General features: G+C 38.0%; 2 protein-coding genes across 2 annotated transcripts; both read right to left on the bottom strand.

Moving 5' to 3' along the window:
* Positions 1-57: 57 nt before the first annotated feature.
* On the bottom strand, positions 58-989 carry LOC126603098 (agamous-like MADS-box protein AGL103). Its single transcript, XM_050269847.1, has one exon. The coding sequence runs from the start codon at positions 895-897 to the stop codon at positions 58-60; it is 840 nt and encodes a 279-aa protein (XP_050125804.1). The 5' UTR covers positions 898-989.
* A 3,623-nt stretch (positions 990-4,612) lies between these two features.
* Positions 4,613-10,478, bottom strand: LOC126604845 (uncharacterized protein At4g06598-like). The gene is made up of 5 exons (XM_050272160.1): positions 10,300-10,478; positions 8,458-9,200; positions 6,435-6,514; positions 6,196-6,318; positions 4,613-5,293 (listed from the first exon to the last, which is right to left on the bottom strand). Exons 2-5 carry the CDS (start codon positions 9,177-9,179, stop codon positions 5,082-5,084), a joined length of 1,137 nt encoding a protein of 378 aa, XP_050128117.1. The 5' UTR covers positions 9,180-9,200; positions 10,300-10,478; the 3' UTR covers positions 4,613-5,081.
* Positions 10,479-13,074: the final 2,596 nt, after the last annotated feature.

Raw genomic sequence — 13,074 nt, 5'->3', positions numbered from 1 at the left:
AAAAGAAAAATCAAACTAAACATTAGTAGAAGTTGGATAACCAAGGATTAGATCCACTCATCCACCAGATGATGACGTCCTTAATGAAGTCTTCTGTGATTCTGAGAATGAAATCCATGCACTTGGAAGCATTGGACATTTCACAGACGTCGGAGGCTTTGATTGAGTGGCTGAAGTACTAGTAGTAGAAGCAGTGGTCGTAGTATTCATTGGGTTTTGAGAGGGGGGCTTCTGAACATCAAAATTCGCAGGCTTCAGATGTTGCAGTGTTTTTCCTGAGCTTGACTCAGGCCGGGATAAATTTCGATTCTGTTTTTCAGCATATAGCTTGTATCTGTCCATGGAGTCAATCCTCAGTGTCGAGGCTTGTATCTTGGCTTCGAGTGAAGCGATGAGTTTAGTCAATTCATCTTGTGAAAACAGGTCTATTCGAGGATCCCATGGTGGGTACTTGTCCTCAGAAATCTGTTTATTGCCCGGTTTATGAAGTTCGGGATCAACATGAGCATCCTCATCGTCATCACTATCATCACCATCATCATTATTGTCGTCACCATTACTGTAATCTTTCTCATCTTTCTTCTTCCTGGCCTCATAAAAATCAGACAAATCGAAGTTTCTCTTGGAAAAACCAGGGGCAGCAGTCTCCCTGGAAGTCTTGTACCTGTCGAGAATGCGATTGAATTCAACTGGATCTTGTGGCCACGTCTCCGGTTGAATTGGCCTGATGCCCTTGTTTTGATCAGCTTCGTAGACAATCAAGGCTACATCAATGTCACAAAGTTTGGAAAGCTCGTCGGCCTTCTTGTATACATTTTTCTTTCGCTTCCGAAAGGCCATCTTTCGAGCACTCTCGTTGGGTATGAGTTCCAAGCTTCTTCTTGTAGGAGCCACCATCTTCTTCTGCTCGATCTTCTCCGCGATCTCTCTGAAATTCCAAATTCCGAATTCTGAATTCTAAATTGTAAGTAATACACAATGAGCAAGCAAATAGGGTGGTGATTGAGTATATATATAGGGAGGGAGGGAGGGAGGGAGGGAAGTACGGGAAGAGGTTCATGTTGTACAAGGAAACCAAATTCAAATAGGAAACAGAAATTAAACTGAGAAAACTAGTTTCCAAATATATCAGGAGATCATGATTCTATTACTTGATTTACACGTCATCGACATTCTGATCTTTCCTTTTTTCCCCATATACAATACCCTTTTTTTAAAGAAAAAAATAATCTTTCCTTTTTCCCCAAGGAAGATAATAATGGCATACGGTAATTTTTATTTTTTATTTTTTATACAATGATATTCAATTTAAGGAGAGGAGGATTGGGTTAGACCACACAATAGGCCAGCCACTAACTACGTATATATCGAATTCAACACAAGTATAAGGCATTTTTATTCAAAATTGTTCCTGAGATTGACATCTCTTCACTTTGGTTCCTGATATTTGAAATCGATGATCTTGAGTTTGTCCACCATCAAACATTTTAGTCATTCCGTGAAAATCTTTGTTAATAAGAACCAAATTGACAAAAATACCCTCAATTCAATAAACAATAGGCCAAATGATTTAACAAAAATTAAGGGTACTTATGTCATTTTGGTCCCTTATTTAACAGAGATTTTTCACGAAATAACCAAAATGATTAACGGTGGACAAACTCATGGACTACTTCTATCGATTTTAAATTTTATGGACCAAAGTGAGGAGTTATGCCAATCTTAAAGGCCATTTGGCTAAAAAGCCAAATATAATATCTCATCGCTTTCCATGTGAGATGAACTTGAAACCCCGCACTTACAAATGAAGAGGAATATCATTAGACAGGTAAATTCTCATATTTTACCCCTACCATCGCACGCCACTTTTTTTCCATCTCAAGTGACCATAGTTGACCTGGGAGTTGCTTACTGATCAACATGTTTTATTAGCTATTAGTATGTGGTTATTATGGTAGGAGTAGCAGGTGGATTGTGTGCAAATTGCCACCCGGGGTGGAATTCGCAATTGATGGAGGATTCTTACCTCTTGCTGTTGAGTCGGACTCGATAATGGCTGTTCAAATGAATTTGCAACAGGCCAACACAAATGAATTTGCAACAGGCCAACATATTGTGTTTAATTTGAACTCACATTATCTGCAGCGAAATACGGTGAAAGTAGATGTCTGTATCGAAGATGAAACAACCAGATGCTAAAACCGACCAGATGTACAAGATGCACTTCATCATGCTCGGCTTACTAGAGTGACAAATTGGACAGTTTGCAGCAACTAATCATCTCATTTTAATTACTATTGCACACAATTTGGCAGGATAACTTTATCAAGAACGAAAGCAGAAGCGAAATAACCGACTTCCAACGGTGAATTAATTGAATTTGTAGGCTTTATCTTGTATAAATATCAAAGGATATTCCACCCACATAAGGTTATTAACCTCCTAATCATCTATGTGATAAATAGATGAAAATCAAGAGATATTCATATTAGAATATACTTGGGATTTTCATGGGCTTTTCAGTCTTTGTACACTCTTCCCAACCACTATATAAGGAGGCTTTGGCGAAGAGAGAAGATATAAGAAACACAAGTTTTTCTACAGTTCAAATATTCTAGTTAGGTCTTTAGGGCTATCACTTTTGGCTCTAGGTCTTGGGAGGCGAAAACCAAGGGGCAACTCGATATACCGTAGCCAACCCGATGACCTGCGAGGTTCTAGAAGTGCACGCAGGGTCATAACAATTGTTCGTGTTTGTAAGAGCGTGTTGAGATTCAAGCTTTCGCATAAAAAGTACACACATCCTTTCGAATTTATTCATAGTCTTCCAACAGAATTAAAATTGAAAAAACAATCGCAAATCTCTAAACAAAACCAAACATTAGTAGAAGACTAGAAGTTCTATAACCAAGGATTAGAGATGGTGTCCTTAATTAATCTTCTTGTGTGATTCTGATCTTGAAATTCACGCACTTGGCAGCATTGGACGTTTCACAGGCAATGGAGGCTTCGATTCCATGGCTGAAGTACTAGTAGCAGAAGTAGTACTCATCGGATTCTTCCATTGCAAGGTTGAAGTACTAGTAGTAGCAGCATTCACCGAATTCTTATTAAAACCACCCCATTGGGCCAATTCGTGAGTAATTTTTTTACCAAATGCGTCATGAATGAATGGCTTTACAGGGTCTTGAGAGGGGGGATTCTGCACATAAAAATTCGCAGGCTTCAAGTGTCCCGGTGTTTTGCTTGAGCTTGACTCAGTTCGGGATAAATTTTAGATTTTGTTTTGCAGCATAAATCTTATATCTTTCCATGGAATCAATCTCCAGTGTCGAGGCCTGTATCTTGGATTCGAGTGAAGCGATGAGTTTGATCAATTCATCTTCTGGAAACAGGTCAATCCGAGCATCCTATATTGGGTACTTGTCCTCGGAAATCTGCTTCTTGCCTTGTTTTTGAAGCTTGGGATCGACATCATCATCATCATCTCCGTCCTCAATCAAAATCGCCAACACAATCATCAGCGCCATCATCTTTCTTCTTCTTGGCCTCATAAAAATGGGACAAACTGAAGCTTCTCTTTTGGAAACCGAGGTAGCAGCATCCTTGGAAGCCTTGTACCTGTTGAGAATGCGATTGAATTCAGCTGGATCTTGCGGCCGCGTCTCCAGCTGAATTGGCCTAATCCCCTTCTTTTGATCAGCTTCGTAACAACCAAGGCTACACCAATGTCACAAAGTTTGGAGAGCACGTCGGCCTCCTTGTATACACTAGTCTTTCTCTTACAAAAGCCGTCTTTCGATCACTGTCGTTGGGTATGAGTTCCAAGCTGTTTCTCGTAGGAGATTATGATTTTGTTACTTGATTTACACGTCACCATTATAATTAAAACCATTGAGCAAAACGGAAAGACACTGCACGCAGATGAGACTAGAAACCTATTAAGCCTGCACGCACCGCCTCCGCCTCAGCCATTAAACTTGAGCAACAAGGAGCAATCCCTTCCCTTCCCGCAGTGATGAAACACCCCGCCGTATCTCCCTCACTATCCAACCAAAGCCACTGTCTTCTCCTGAAGAAGATCAGGCCCCATCACAGTTCAGTTTAACAAATCCATCCGCAGCAGCAGCCCCGGTCCGCTGCTGCACTTTCTGCAGCCGGCGGCCTCTTCATCTTCACCGCCACTTGATACTCGACCCATTGTTTACCGCAGACACGCACTGCTATTTGCACAACCGGCAAACCTCTGTTAAATATTACATCATTTTGACATTTCCACATCCTCTATAGACCAAACACCAACTGCTGGACGTTCTCAAATCTTTGTACTTACAAGGTTAATGTTTTCAACATGCGTGTTTGGTCAGAGACGAGATGCATCTGAAAGTATTCACGAAAGCCACTATACTCCTTGAAAGTCATTTTCTCAAATACAAACGATATTCTACACTAAGAGGGAGGGTTTCCGACTTTTATCTCCTATAGTTAAATCCGTGGTCAAATTTTCTGTCCAATATGCTGACATGGCATACGAGAATTGTACAGAAAAATAACTAAAATTTTGAACAGGTGCGATACGTGCATATCAATTATATCAACAGTGACAACAAAATCAAAGAAACCACAGATTTCATTTGAAACATTTTACAAGTACACATTTTTTTTGCTACCATCCAATCGGCCCATCTTTTTGTACTATGCTGAACTCTGCAACGGGCAAAAAATGGAACATACAACATTTTATGAATAAATGATTTACTTCAGACATACAATAACGATTGAAATACTGAACCTGCTTTGAGTTACCACCACCGGTAAGTCAACTGCCCCAAGTAGAATTTACTTTGGGAGTTGGCTACCAGGTGCACCGACATTAACTTAACAGACAAGGGCAATAAACAGAAATCAAATCGCACAAGGTGAGGAGAGAGACAGAGAGACAGAGAAAGAAGGCGCCGGGAATGGAATAGCTCGGCCTTATCCCACACAAGGGAAGCAAGAAACTTGGTCAGGCGTGGCATGCAACATCGATCAATGGAAGAAAAGTGGAGGCAAAACACAACTTTTGGCTACATGGACATCTAAATGCGAAGTGCGCCTGTTACAGGGTCACGACCTGCATTTGCATCCTTGTGTTTCAAAGACAGGTTTGCAAATTGGGAATCAAGGTCTCTGCTGTTAGAGTGGCTATGGCTAGAAGAAGGTCGCTGCTGTTGCTGTTGATGCTGCTGTTGTTGTTGCTGATACAAGGCTCGTAGCCTCCCAATCTCCCTCTCCAATAATTCTTGTTCCACTGAAAATGGAAACATCTTAGTCACCTTATTAAATAATGAATACCAAAAAGGGGTAAAGAAAGTTCTGCTGTTGACATGACAGATACATCAAAACCGCTTCCAGATACATGGGCCTTCAAATCTTCCATGCATCTTTTAGCGCAGTTTAAATCATGTTTATTGTAACTTTCAATATTTTAGGAAGAGCCAAGGCATCCAATTGCAAACCCATGAAACATTAACATCTACCAAATTCTAAACAAAAACAGTTCATCAACCATAGTTGTTTAGCCAAGACCTACCAACCTGTATAAAAGGAACCCTCAGGTGAGAATTTTTGCATTTAAGAAATAATGACTGGAAACATCCATTTGACATTGAACTACATTGTGAGGTAGCCCTGGAGAGGGCATTCACATGCATTTTAAATGCAAACGTTCTGACTTGAATTCTCCCTAAAATGTGTATGAAGTGTAAAATGTACTTTGAGCCTGCTAAAAAGTGAGTATTATACCACTATAGCAAAAATTCCAGGTATTCAGGTGATAAAAGAGTGACGGTAGGTAAAACGTTTAAATTCCAAACCCAAGGCTTTTACAATCCACATGGTCCCCGCACTCAAATTGTTAAATATTATGTTGAAGTCTAACATCCCCTATGTGTTATCTAATTTTCTCCAGATCTTCAAAGCATAGTTTCTCATTGTTCTCCATTTGAGTACCAATCATCCTCAAACTGCCATGGGTATGAAGTGTAAAATGTACTTTGAGAAAGCTTCAGGCTTATAACTTTTTCAGCTTCTGATTCAAATAATCAAAATCCTAATACACAGTTCTAATTTAACTCTATCCAAATTCAAGTAACAGATGAAGCCGAAAATGCATAGATTATGAAAACCTGAATGTTCAAGGTAGAAGCTTACAGTATTTGATAAGCTGCTCCTGTGCTATACTTTCTAAGCGCTGCTTGAGGGCTTTGTTCTCCATGCTCAGAATCATATTCTGCTGGTTGAGAAACTCAAGCTCAGCCGAAACTTCAGTCCCTTCTGCCTGTGGAGTAACACATGCAGGAACACTATTGTGAATCATAAATTATCATAAAACACCTCAGAAGAAAACCCAATTCAAACTTAAATAGAGTACTTCCAGCTTTTGCTGACACTTGCCTGTAAAGCTTGCACATTCCTCTCCAGCTCTGCTATGTATTGAAGTTTCCGAACCCGTGAACGTTGAGCAAATTGCCTACAATAACTAGTAATTCAGTCTACTAAAATATAGTTTAATATTTGAATTCAAGAATACACCAACCAAGTTTCTAGAATTATCAACATTAGTGCTGTTAAAAGGAAATGATTATATCAAACCCAACATCTGCATCATGATACAGAGCGAGTTGATAATTTTGTTGAGAAAGAAATGATTATACTAAACCCAAGAAAGGGAAAAAAACAAAGGAGAGGTCAAAAAGATCACATCAAACAACCAGAGACACACAAACGAGAAGGAAAAAACCGCAGCAAGACTGAAAACTGAAAATCCAAACAAAACCCTAGAGAAAAATAAATAAATAGCAGCCTTCCAATCAATCCAAATTAGGGATAAAGGGGTATCTCTGAACTCCAAGGAAACAAAAGCCCAAAGCGCAGACTGAAAACAAATTCTGTCCCAAAGCTCCTCAAAACACAATCCATCGTAAGCTTAAAAATTCTCCTATTTCTCTCCATCCAAACCACCCATATCACCACCAAGACCAGGCAACCCCACATCACCCTGGCCTTCTTGCCCTTGCACGCCAAAGAACGATATTCGCCAAGAAGAGATAAGCAGTCTGAAGGAGTTATCCAGATAAGCAGTCACTAAGAGCCAGTATTCACAATTTAGTATGTAAAACAATTAGGAAAAACTTCTTTCATCAAAATTTTATCAAGGTTTAAGAAAATTCTTTCACTCCACCCCAATTTTGAAAAGAAATCTGTGGAAATTTAACTTAAAACTTATGGAGATAGCCCGTAAGTGAATTACTCTTGAGATTTGAACAAGCAGCATTCAAATGCTTAAGAGCAAAGGGACAGTCCTAGTCCAGTCCTTCAACTATCTTCCTCCGGTTTTACAGAAAACTAAACTATATAAATTAAAACTATTAAATTAGCATACGTACTTCTCCACATTAGCTATAAAACAGATGATAGGTAGTATTCCACATTTAGCTTCTCATGCTGTATTGTCTTCCCAAATTAGAAAAGTATATGAAGCTACGCCTCATACGTAATCACGCAAAAATGTATTCCACATACCTAGTCACGCCTAATACTCAGGGCCACATACTGGCCAACAACTCAATTTCATGCCTAACACCAGGTGATCTAAAGTAAATAGACTAAACTTTCTTCATATTTGTAATATATTACAGGTGTATGCTTGCAATTAAGGAAAAATTTGTCCAAATACAGCTATTTATATACTTAAATGCTTGCAGTATATTAATGTGATGTGCTTGCATGTAAGTTTTATGCATTTGTGTATGATTGTATGGATGCACTTGAAGTTGCACACTTGCAACATAGATGTAACAATGCAAATCCCAACCCCATGTAGCCCACTAAGTAACCAAGTTGCAGAGAAGCAACAAATTACCCCTAACATACCACATACAAAGCATCGAAAGATCCTGTATCCGTACCATACTAGAAAAGTACCATAGTCCTTATTTCATCTATTCAAGTGCTCTTCCCAATTATTTACATTCCGTTATGCTAGTCATCACATAGATCCATTTAAGGGAACAATTCTTATCCACACAAATTATATGCATTCTAACTACAGTAAAGACTTTTGTAAAGCAGCCTCGAATTATGTTTTTTGGAATAAATTGAGTGTGTGAGATAGAGGGTGTATGTTTATTCCATCTGGAAAACCTATAAAACAACCTAAAGAAAAGTAGAGACAGATCAAAGAGACAACCTAATATGTAAGAGTAATTTTGCTATGTTGATGTCAGATAAAATGAGTATGGGAGCAAAGAAATACTAAATCAATTCATCTGGAAAACCTACGCAACAACCAGGAAAAAAATGAAGTACAGGCAGGAAAAGAGAAAACCAAAATTTATGTATGATTAATGTCGCTTTGTTGATATCAGGTAAAATGAGTAAAAGTATAGGTAAAATACTAAAGAAACTACATACTGTTTAGCACGTTTTGCATCTGTCTCAGATGCATAAGGCTTAGCATTGGAATTGTCCTTTCTCTCAGAAGAAGCCTTTGGATCATGAAGACCAGAATCAACATGATCCTGCTTTTCATTTGCTGTAGAGGCAATCCCATCAGCTTCTTGTGGTGTAGATAATGATCTTGAACTCTGAAGAACAATGTTATCCCTGGCAGAAGGAAGGCCACCCAGGTTATTTACACTATTCAAAGAAGACTCCCACGCTTTATTCTTCTGCTTCACCAAGTTCAGTTCTGTGTATAATGAAGCATGTCGTAAATCTTTTCGAGGATCAAAGTCTTGAGATCCCCAAGAGGGTGCAGAAATCATATTATGATATTTGTACTCGTCTTGAGTGGAATAATCAAGGTTGGAAGCATTAATTGCATCCACATATGCAAAAGAGTCACTTGATGAACGACGATGACCTCCTCTGCGTATAGGTGTGTCTGGCTCATTAAGGAGATCATCAAGCCAAGAAGGCTGTTCCTCTATAAGTAGGCTCTCTGAGGAAGTCCTCTGGTGATGTGCATTTCCCTCTCTAGGCTTCTGAACAATTTTTGATCCAATTGCAGGACTAAAGACATAATCTGCATATGATGGGGCAACACTAGGAAATGGACTTTTAGGAGGAAGTAAAGGATGCTTTCCGGAATACATAAAATTTCTGATATTTGATGAACTCTTGGAGTTTGCCATTGCTGAAGCACAAACCAGTCCCTGTCAAACGATATAGTGTAAGATGACAGAGGCAGAAAAGGTATACAACATGGGAAAAAAATGTATAACTAAAGCACAGTGTTGACAAGCCAATTGATAAATATGTCACCATCAACAAAGGAAAATAGGAAAAGAAAAACATGGGATAAAGTCAATAACTTGCCACTAAACAATTGTAAACAGAAAGATGACGTAATAACTATAACTCTGCTATTAATATCCTTCTCCACATTGACATGAATACACACGTACATCAATGGGCAAGAACACGTCTACTGGAAACTTCAAAATTATCAATACGATTCATAAGGCATACGAGTTTGAAACCCAAACATACACAAGCTTAAAACACAGATATGCCAGCATAGAAATACATTCAAATGGACAACACTACAACCATCCAACTTTTTGAGGAGTATGGTGATCACGACGAAACCATTTTCATCACTATAATAACATCGAAACCCAAACAAACACAAAACTAAAGCTGCCATCCAACTGGGTTTTCCGCTTTCTCCCCATTAAATACCACCACTTACACTTACACTCTAAATGAATCGGAGGGCCCAACCACAAGGCTAACTGTGTTAATGAAAAGCCAAAAATTCCCAATCACCGCACGCTTCTGACTCAAACCCTCAAATTTGTTCCTGAAGAAAACATGGAAAGAAGAGATACAAGATGGAAACCTTTGAATTGAATAGAATCTCCTAAACAAATGAGGTCCTAATCACAGTTGGTTGACATGAGGGATTCTGTTTTCTCAGCCCCAAACAACAAAAATCTTCAGAGATTCAAACCTGCAAAGCTCATTTCATTTTCCCACATTTTCTCATCACCCAAACAGACAATGAATCTCACAATTTCCGAAATGAAAAATCACAGAAAGAGCCCTCAAAAATCATCATTTGCAACGAAAAAGATAATCATCAAGTGATTTATTGGACGAAATGCTGAGAATGTGTGCGATTATCAGCAAAACTAATCACAAACAGCTGCTGATTTAACGAAACACAGAAACGGAGATGCACACACGAAGCTAAAAATGCTTCCTTTTGCTTTGAGAAAATACACACAAACAAATATATGTATTGCTTACCTGTATTGAACGAACAATCGAGATCTTGAAACGCAATGATCAAAGATTCAGAGTTGTTTATTTGTCCTAGGGTTTCTGAGATATCAATGATTTAATACCGCTCTCCTCTTCGGAGACGAAGCTCTCTCTCTCTCTCTCTCTCTCTCTCTCTCTCTCTCTCTCTCTACTATTTCTTCTGGTTAATGTCTGGGGGTTGGATTGAACTTATATTTTGTTTTTTGTCCTTTTTATTTTATTTTATTTTATTATTTTAAATATTTTTTGTAAAATTTAATTGTCCACTTTGTATGTTGAAAAGATATTTTGGATGCACAGCCTTGCAAGTTGCAAGTGGTACCTTTTTATTCTCCCTTTCCAGTTCATTTTTGCCTACCTAAAATCCTATTCTGGGATTAAAGATGGTCAACAAAGTTGAAACCACAAAGAAATTTTACATTTCGTAACCAAGTTTTTTTGTTTGTTTTTGAGACAATCTCTTTTTTCATTTGTGTAATTATTAATAATGTACCGATTTAGTCTTTGAATCGTTACATTACTAACTATAATTCTTTTTAGAATGATGTGCTGGTTTAGTCCCTAAATTATTAATTCAGCTCCTAAACGATTGTTTTAAGAAAAAATAAGCCCCTTAACTCAGTAAATATGTCAATTGCATTTCCACTATAAGACTCAAAGCTATTCTATTCAATTTTTCGTCGAGTTACGTGACTTACATGTAATACAGTTTAAAGTATACGTTAATAGTTTTAATGCGTTTAAGAACTTATTTTCTTGAAAAAATAATGTATAGAGTTAAATTTGGAGGGTATGTTGACAATTTGATTCGTAATATATTATATATATGCAATATTAATGGTTTATTGACAAGACAATAACGGTATTACTTCATAAAGTGTGTCATCTATAAGTAACATGGGTTAAATTGATGAAAAATTGGATAGACTAGTTTTGAATCTTATAGTAGGGATGAAATCGTCAGTTTTAATGATTTTAAGGACTAGTTTAGAAACTTAACTTACGTTTAAGGAATAATTTAGGAACCAAATCGAAATGTCAGTTCACAATTTTTAGGGGTAGAAAACCTAGAGACTGAGATCATGTTCTCTTGGTTATTTTTTAATCAGAAATCTAAGGGTTACGACATATTTTACTATAGTCTTAAACTAAATGGGTGAATTTTTACAGACTTTTAATAACCATTTCAGTTATTAGTTTTTAGGTTTTGATTTTTCATTTTTTTATTTAAAAAAATTATAAATAAAAAATAGTTACCAAACAACCATTTAGATTTATAAATGAACATTTGGATTAAAAGTAAGTATACAAGAGAACTCAATTTCAATACATACTTCGATATTCCCAAAACGAGTTTGACTCTCTATTTCTTTCGTGAAAATAATTGAAGTGATAATAATATTCTCTTCAATCAATAATTTAGATTATTATAAACCCTAATTCCCAAACCAACAATAATATAACCCCAATTTAGAATGTTAATAGTACTGGTAGGGCCATTTTAGCTTTTCTTTGTGGAGTTATGCAACTTTTTTGCACACAAACATTTCCCTTGGTTTTATTTTCTTATTACAAACGCAAAGTATAAATGAACAATGTGGAGTGAGTTGTTGACAACGACATTTATTATCTCAACATAATTAATCAGTTAATTAATCAATTGATTACTTAATTAATTAGTTAATTGGTTAATTAATAATGTATTGACAAATAGGAAGAGTGAGAGGAGGAGTCGGCACATAAAAATTGCATGATGGGAGACAGCCAATTCCTCATCAATAAGGTCAGCAACAAGACAACAAATTCAGTACAATATAAATCAAACATGTCCACATTTATTCAACCTAATTTTGCCTCTGCCTACCAGAAATCGCTAACCCTAAACGGTCGGATCGTCGTCGAAGTTCATTATAGATTGGGCCCCATAAGGTGCCTCTTTTTGGGGATACCTATGTATACATGCAAACAAATGATATTGAGCAAGGAAAGATTTGAACTCGAAACATCGACTGTAAAGAGAATGCTCGTAAATAATGACTAAGAGCAACAAGTGTAACATCCCACATCGACCACGGGAGTGATCTTTAAATGTATATTCTCATCCCTACCTAGTACAAGGCTTTTTGGGAGCTCACTGGCTTCGGGTTCCGTCGGAACTCCGAAGTTAAGTGAGAAGGAGGTCATGTCACTCCAAGGATGGGTGACCCACTGGGAACTTGCTCTTAAGTTCCCAAAAACAAAACCGTAAGGGAATGGTAAGCCCAAAACGGACAATATCGTGCTACAGTGGTGAAGTGGGTCTGGGATGTGATGGACCCCGGGCCGGGAAGTGACAAATGGTATCAGAGCCAATCCCTGACCAGAAGTGTGCTAACGAAGACGTCGGACCCCTAAGGGGAGGTGGATTGTAACATCCCACATCATCCAGAGAAGTGATCCTTAAATATATATTTTCATCCCTACCTAGCACGAGACTTTTTGAGAGCTCATTGGCTTCGGGTTCCATCGGAACTCCGAAGTTAAGCGAGTAGCGCACGAGGTCACTCCCATGATGGGTGATCCACTGGGAAGTTCTTGTGTGAGTTCTCAGAAGGTGGTCGGAGCCCAAAACAAATAATATCGTGCTACAGTGATGGAACGGGCTCAGAATGTGATGGACCCAAGGCCGGGATGTGACAACAAGCACGACCTAATTACGCCAAACTCACAAAACGTAAGCCAACCATCACCGAAATGACGTCGTTGGGTAAAACTGTTGTT

This window comes from Malus sylvestris, chromosome 15 (genome assembly GCF_916048215.2).
Source record: "Malus sylvestris chromosome 15, drMalSylv7.2, whole genome shotgun sequence".
Classification (NCBI taxonomy): Eukaryota; Viridiplantae; Streptophyta; class Magnoliopsida; order Rosales; family Rosaceae; genus Malus; species Malus sylvestris.
Note: the sequence above shows the minus strand (reverse complement) of the source record. Positions and strands in the feature narration are given on the sequence as shown.

Coding starts and splice junctions, on each gene's coding strand:
- LOC126604845 (XM_050272160.1), bottom strand. CDS start 9,179: ATGGCAAACTCCAAGAGTTCATCAAATATCAGAAATTTTATGTATTCC. Junction 6,515..8,457: donor GATGCAAAACGTGCTAAACA/GTATGTAGTTTC, acceptor TAGTTATTGTAG/GCAATTTGCTCAACGTTCAC. Junction 5,294..6,195: donor GGAGCAGCTTATCAAATACT/GTAAGCTTCTAC, acceptor TTCCATTTTCAG/TGGAACAAGAATTATTGGAG.
- LOC126603098 (XM_050269847.1), bottom strand. CDS start 897: ATGGTGGCTCCTACAAGAAGAAGCTTGGAACTCATACCCAACGAGAGT.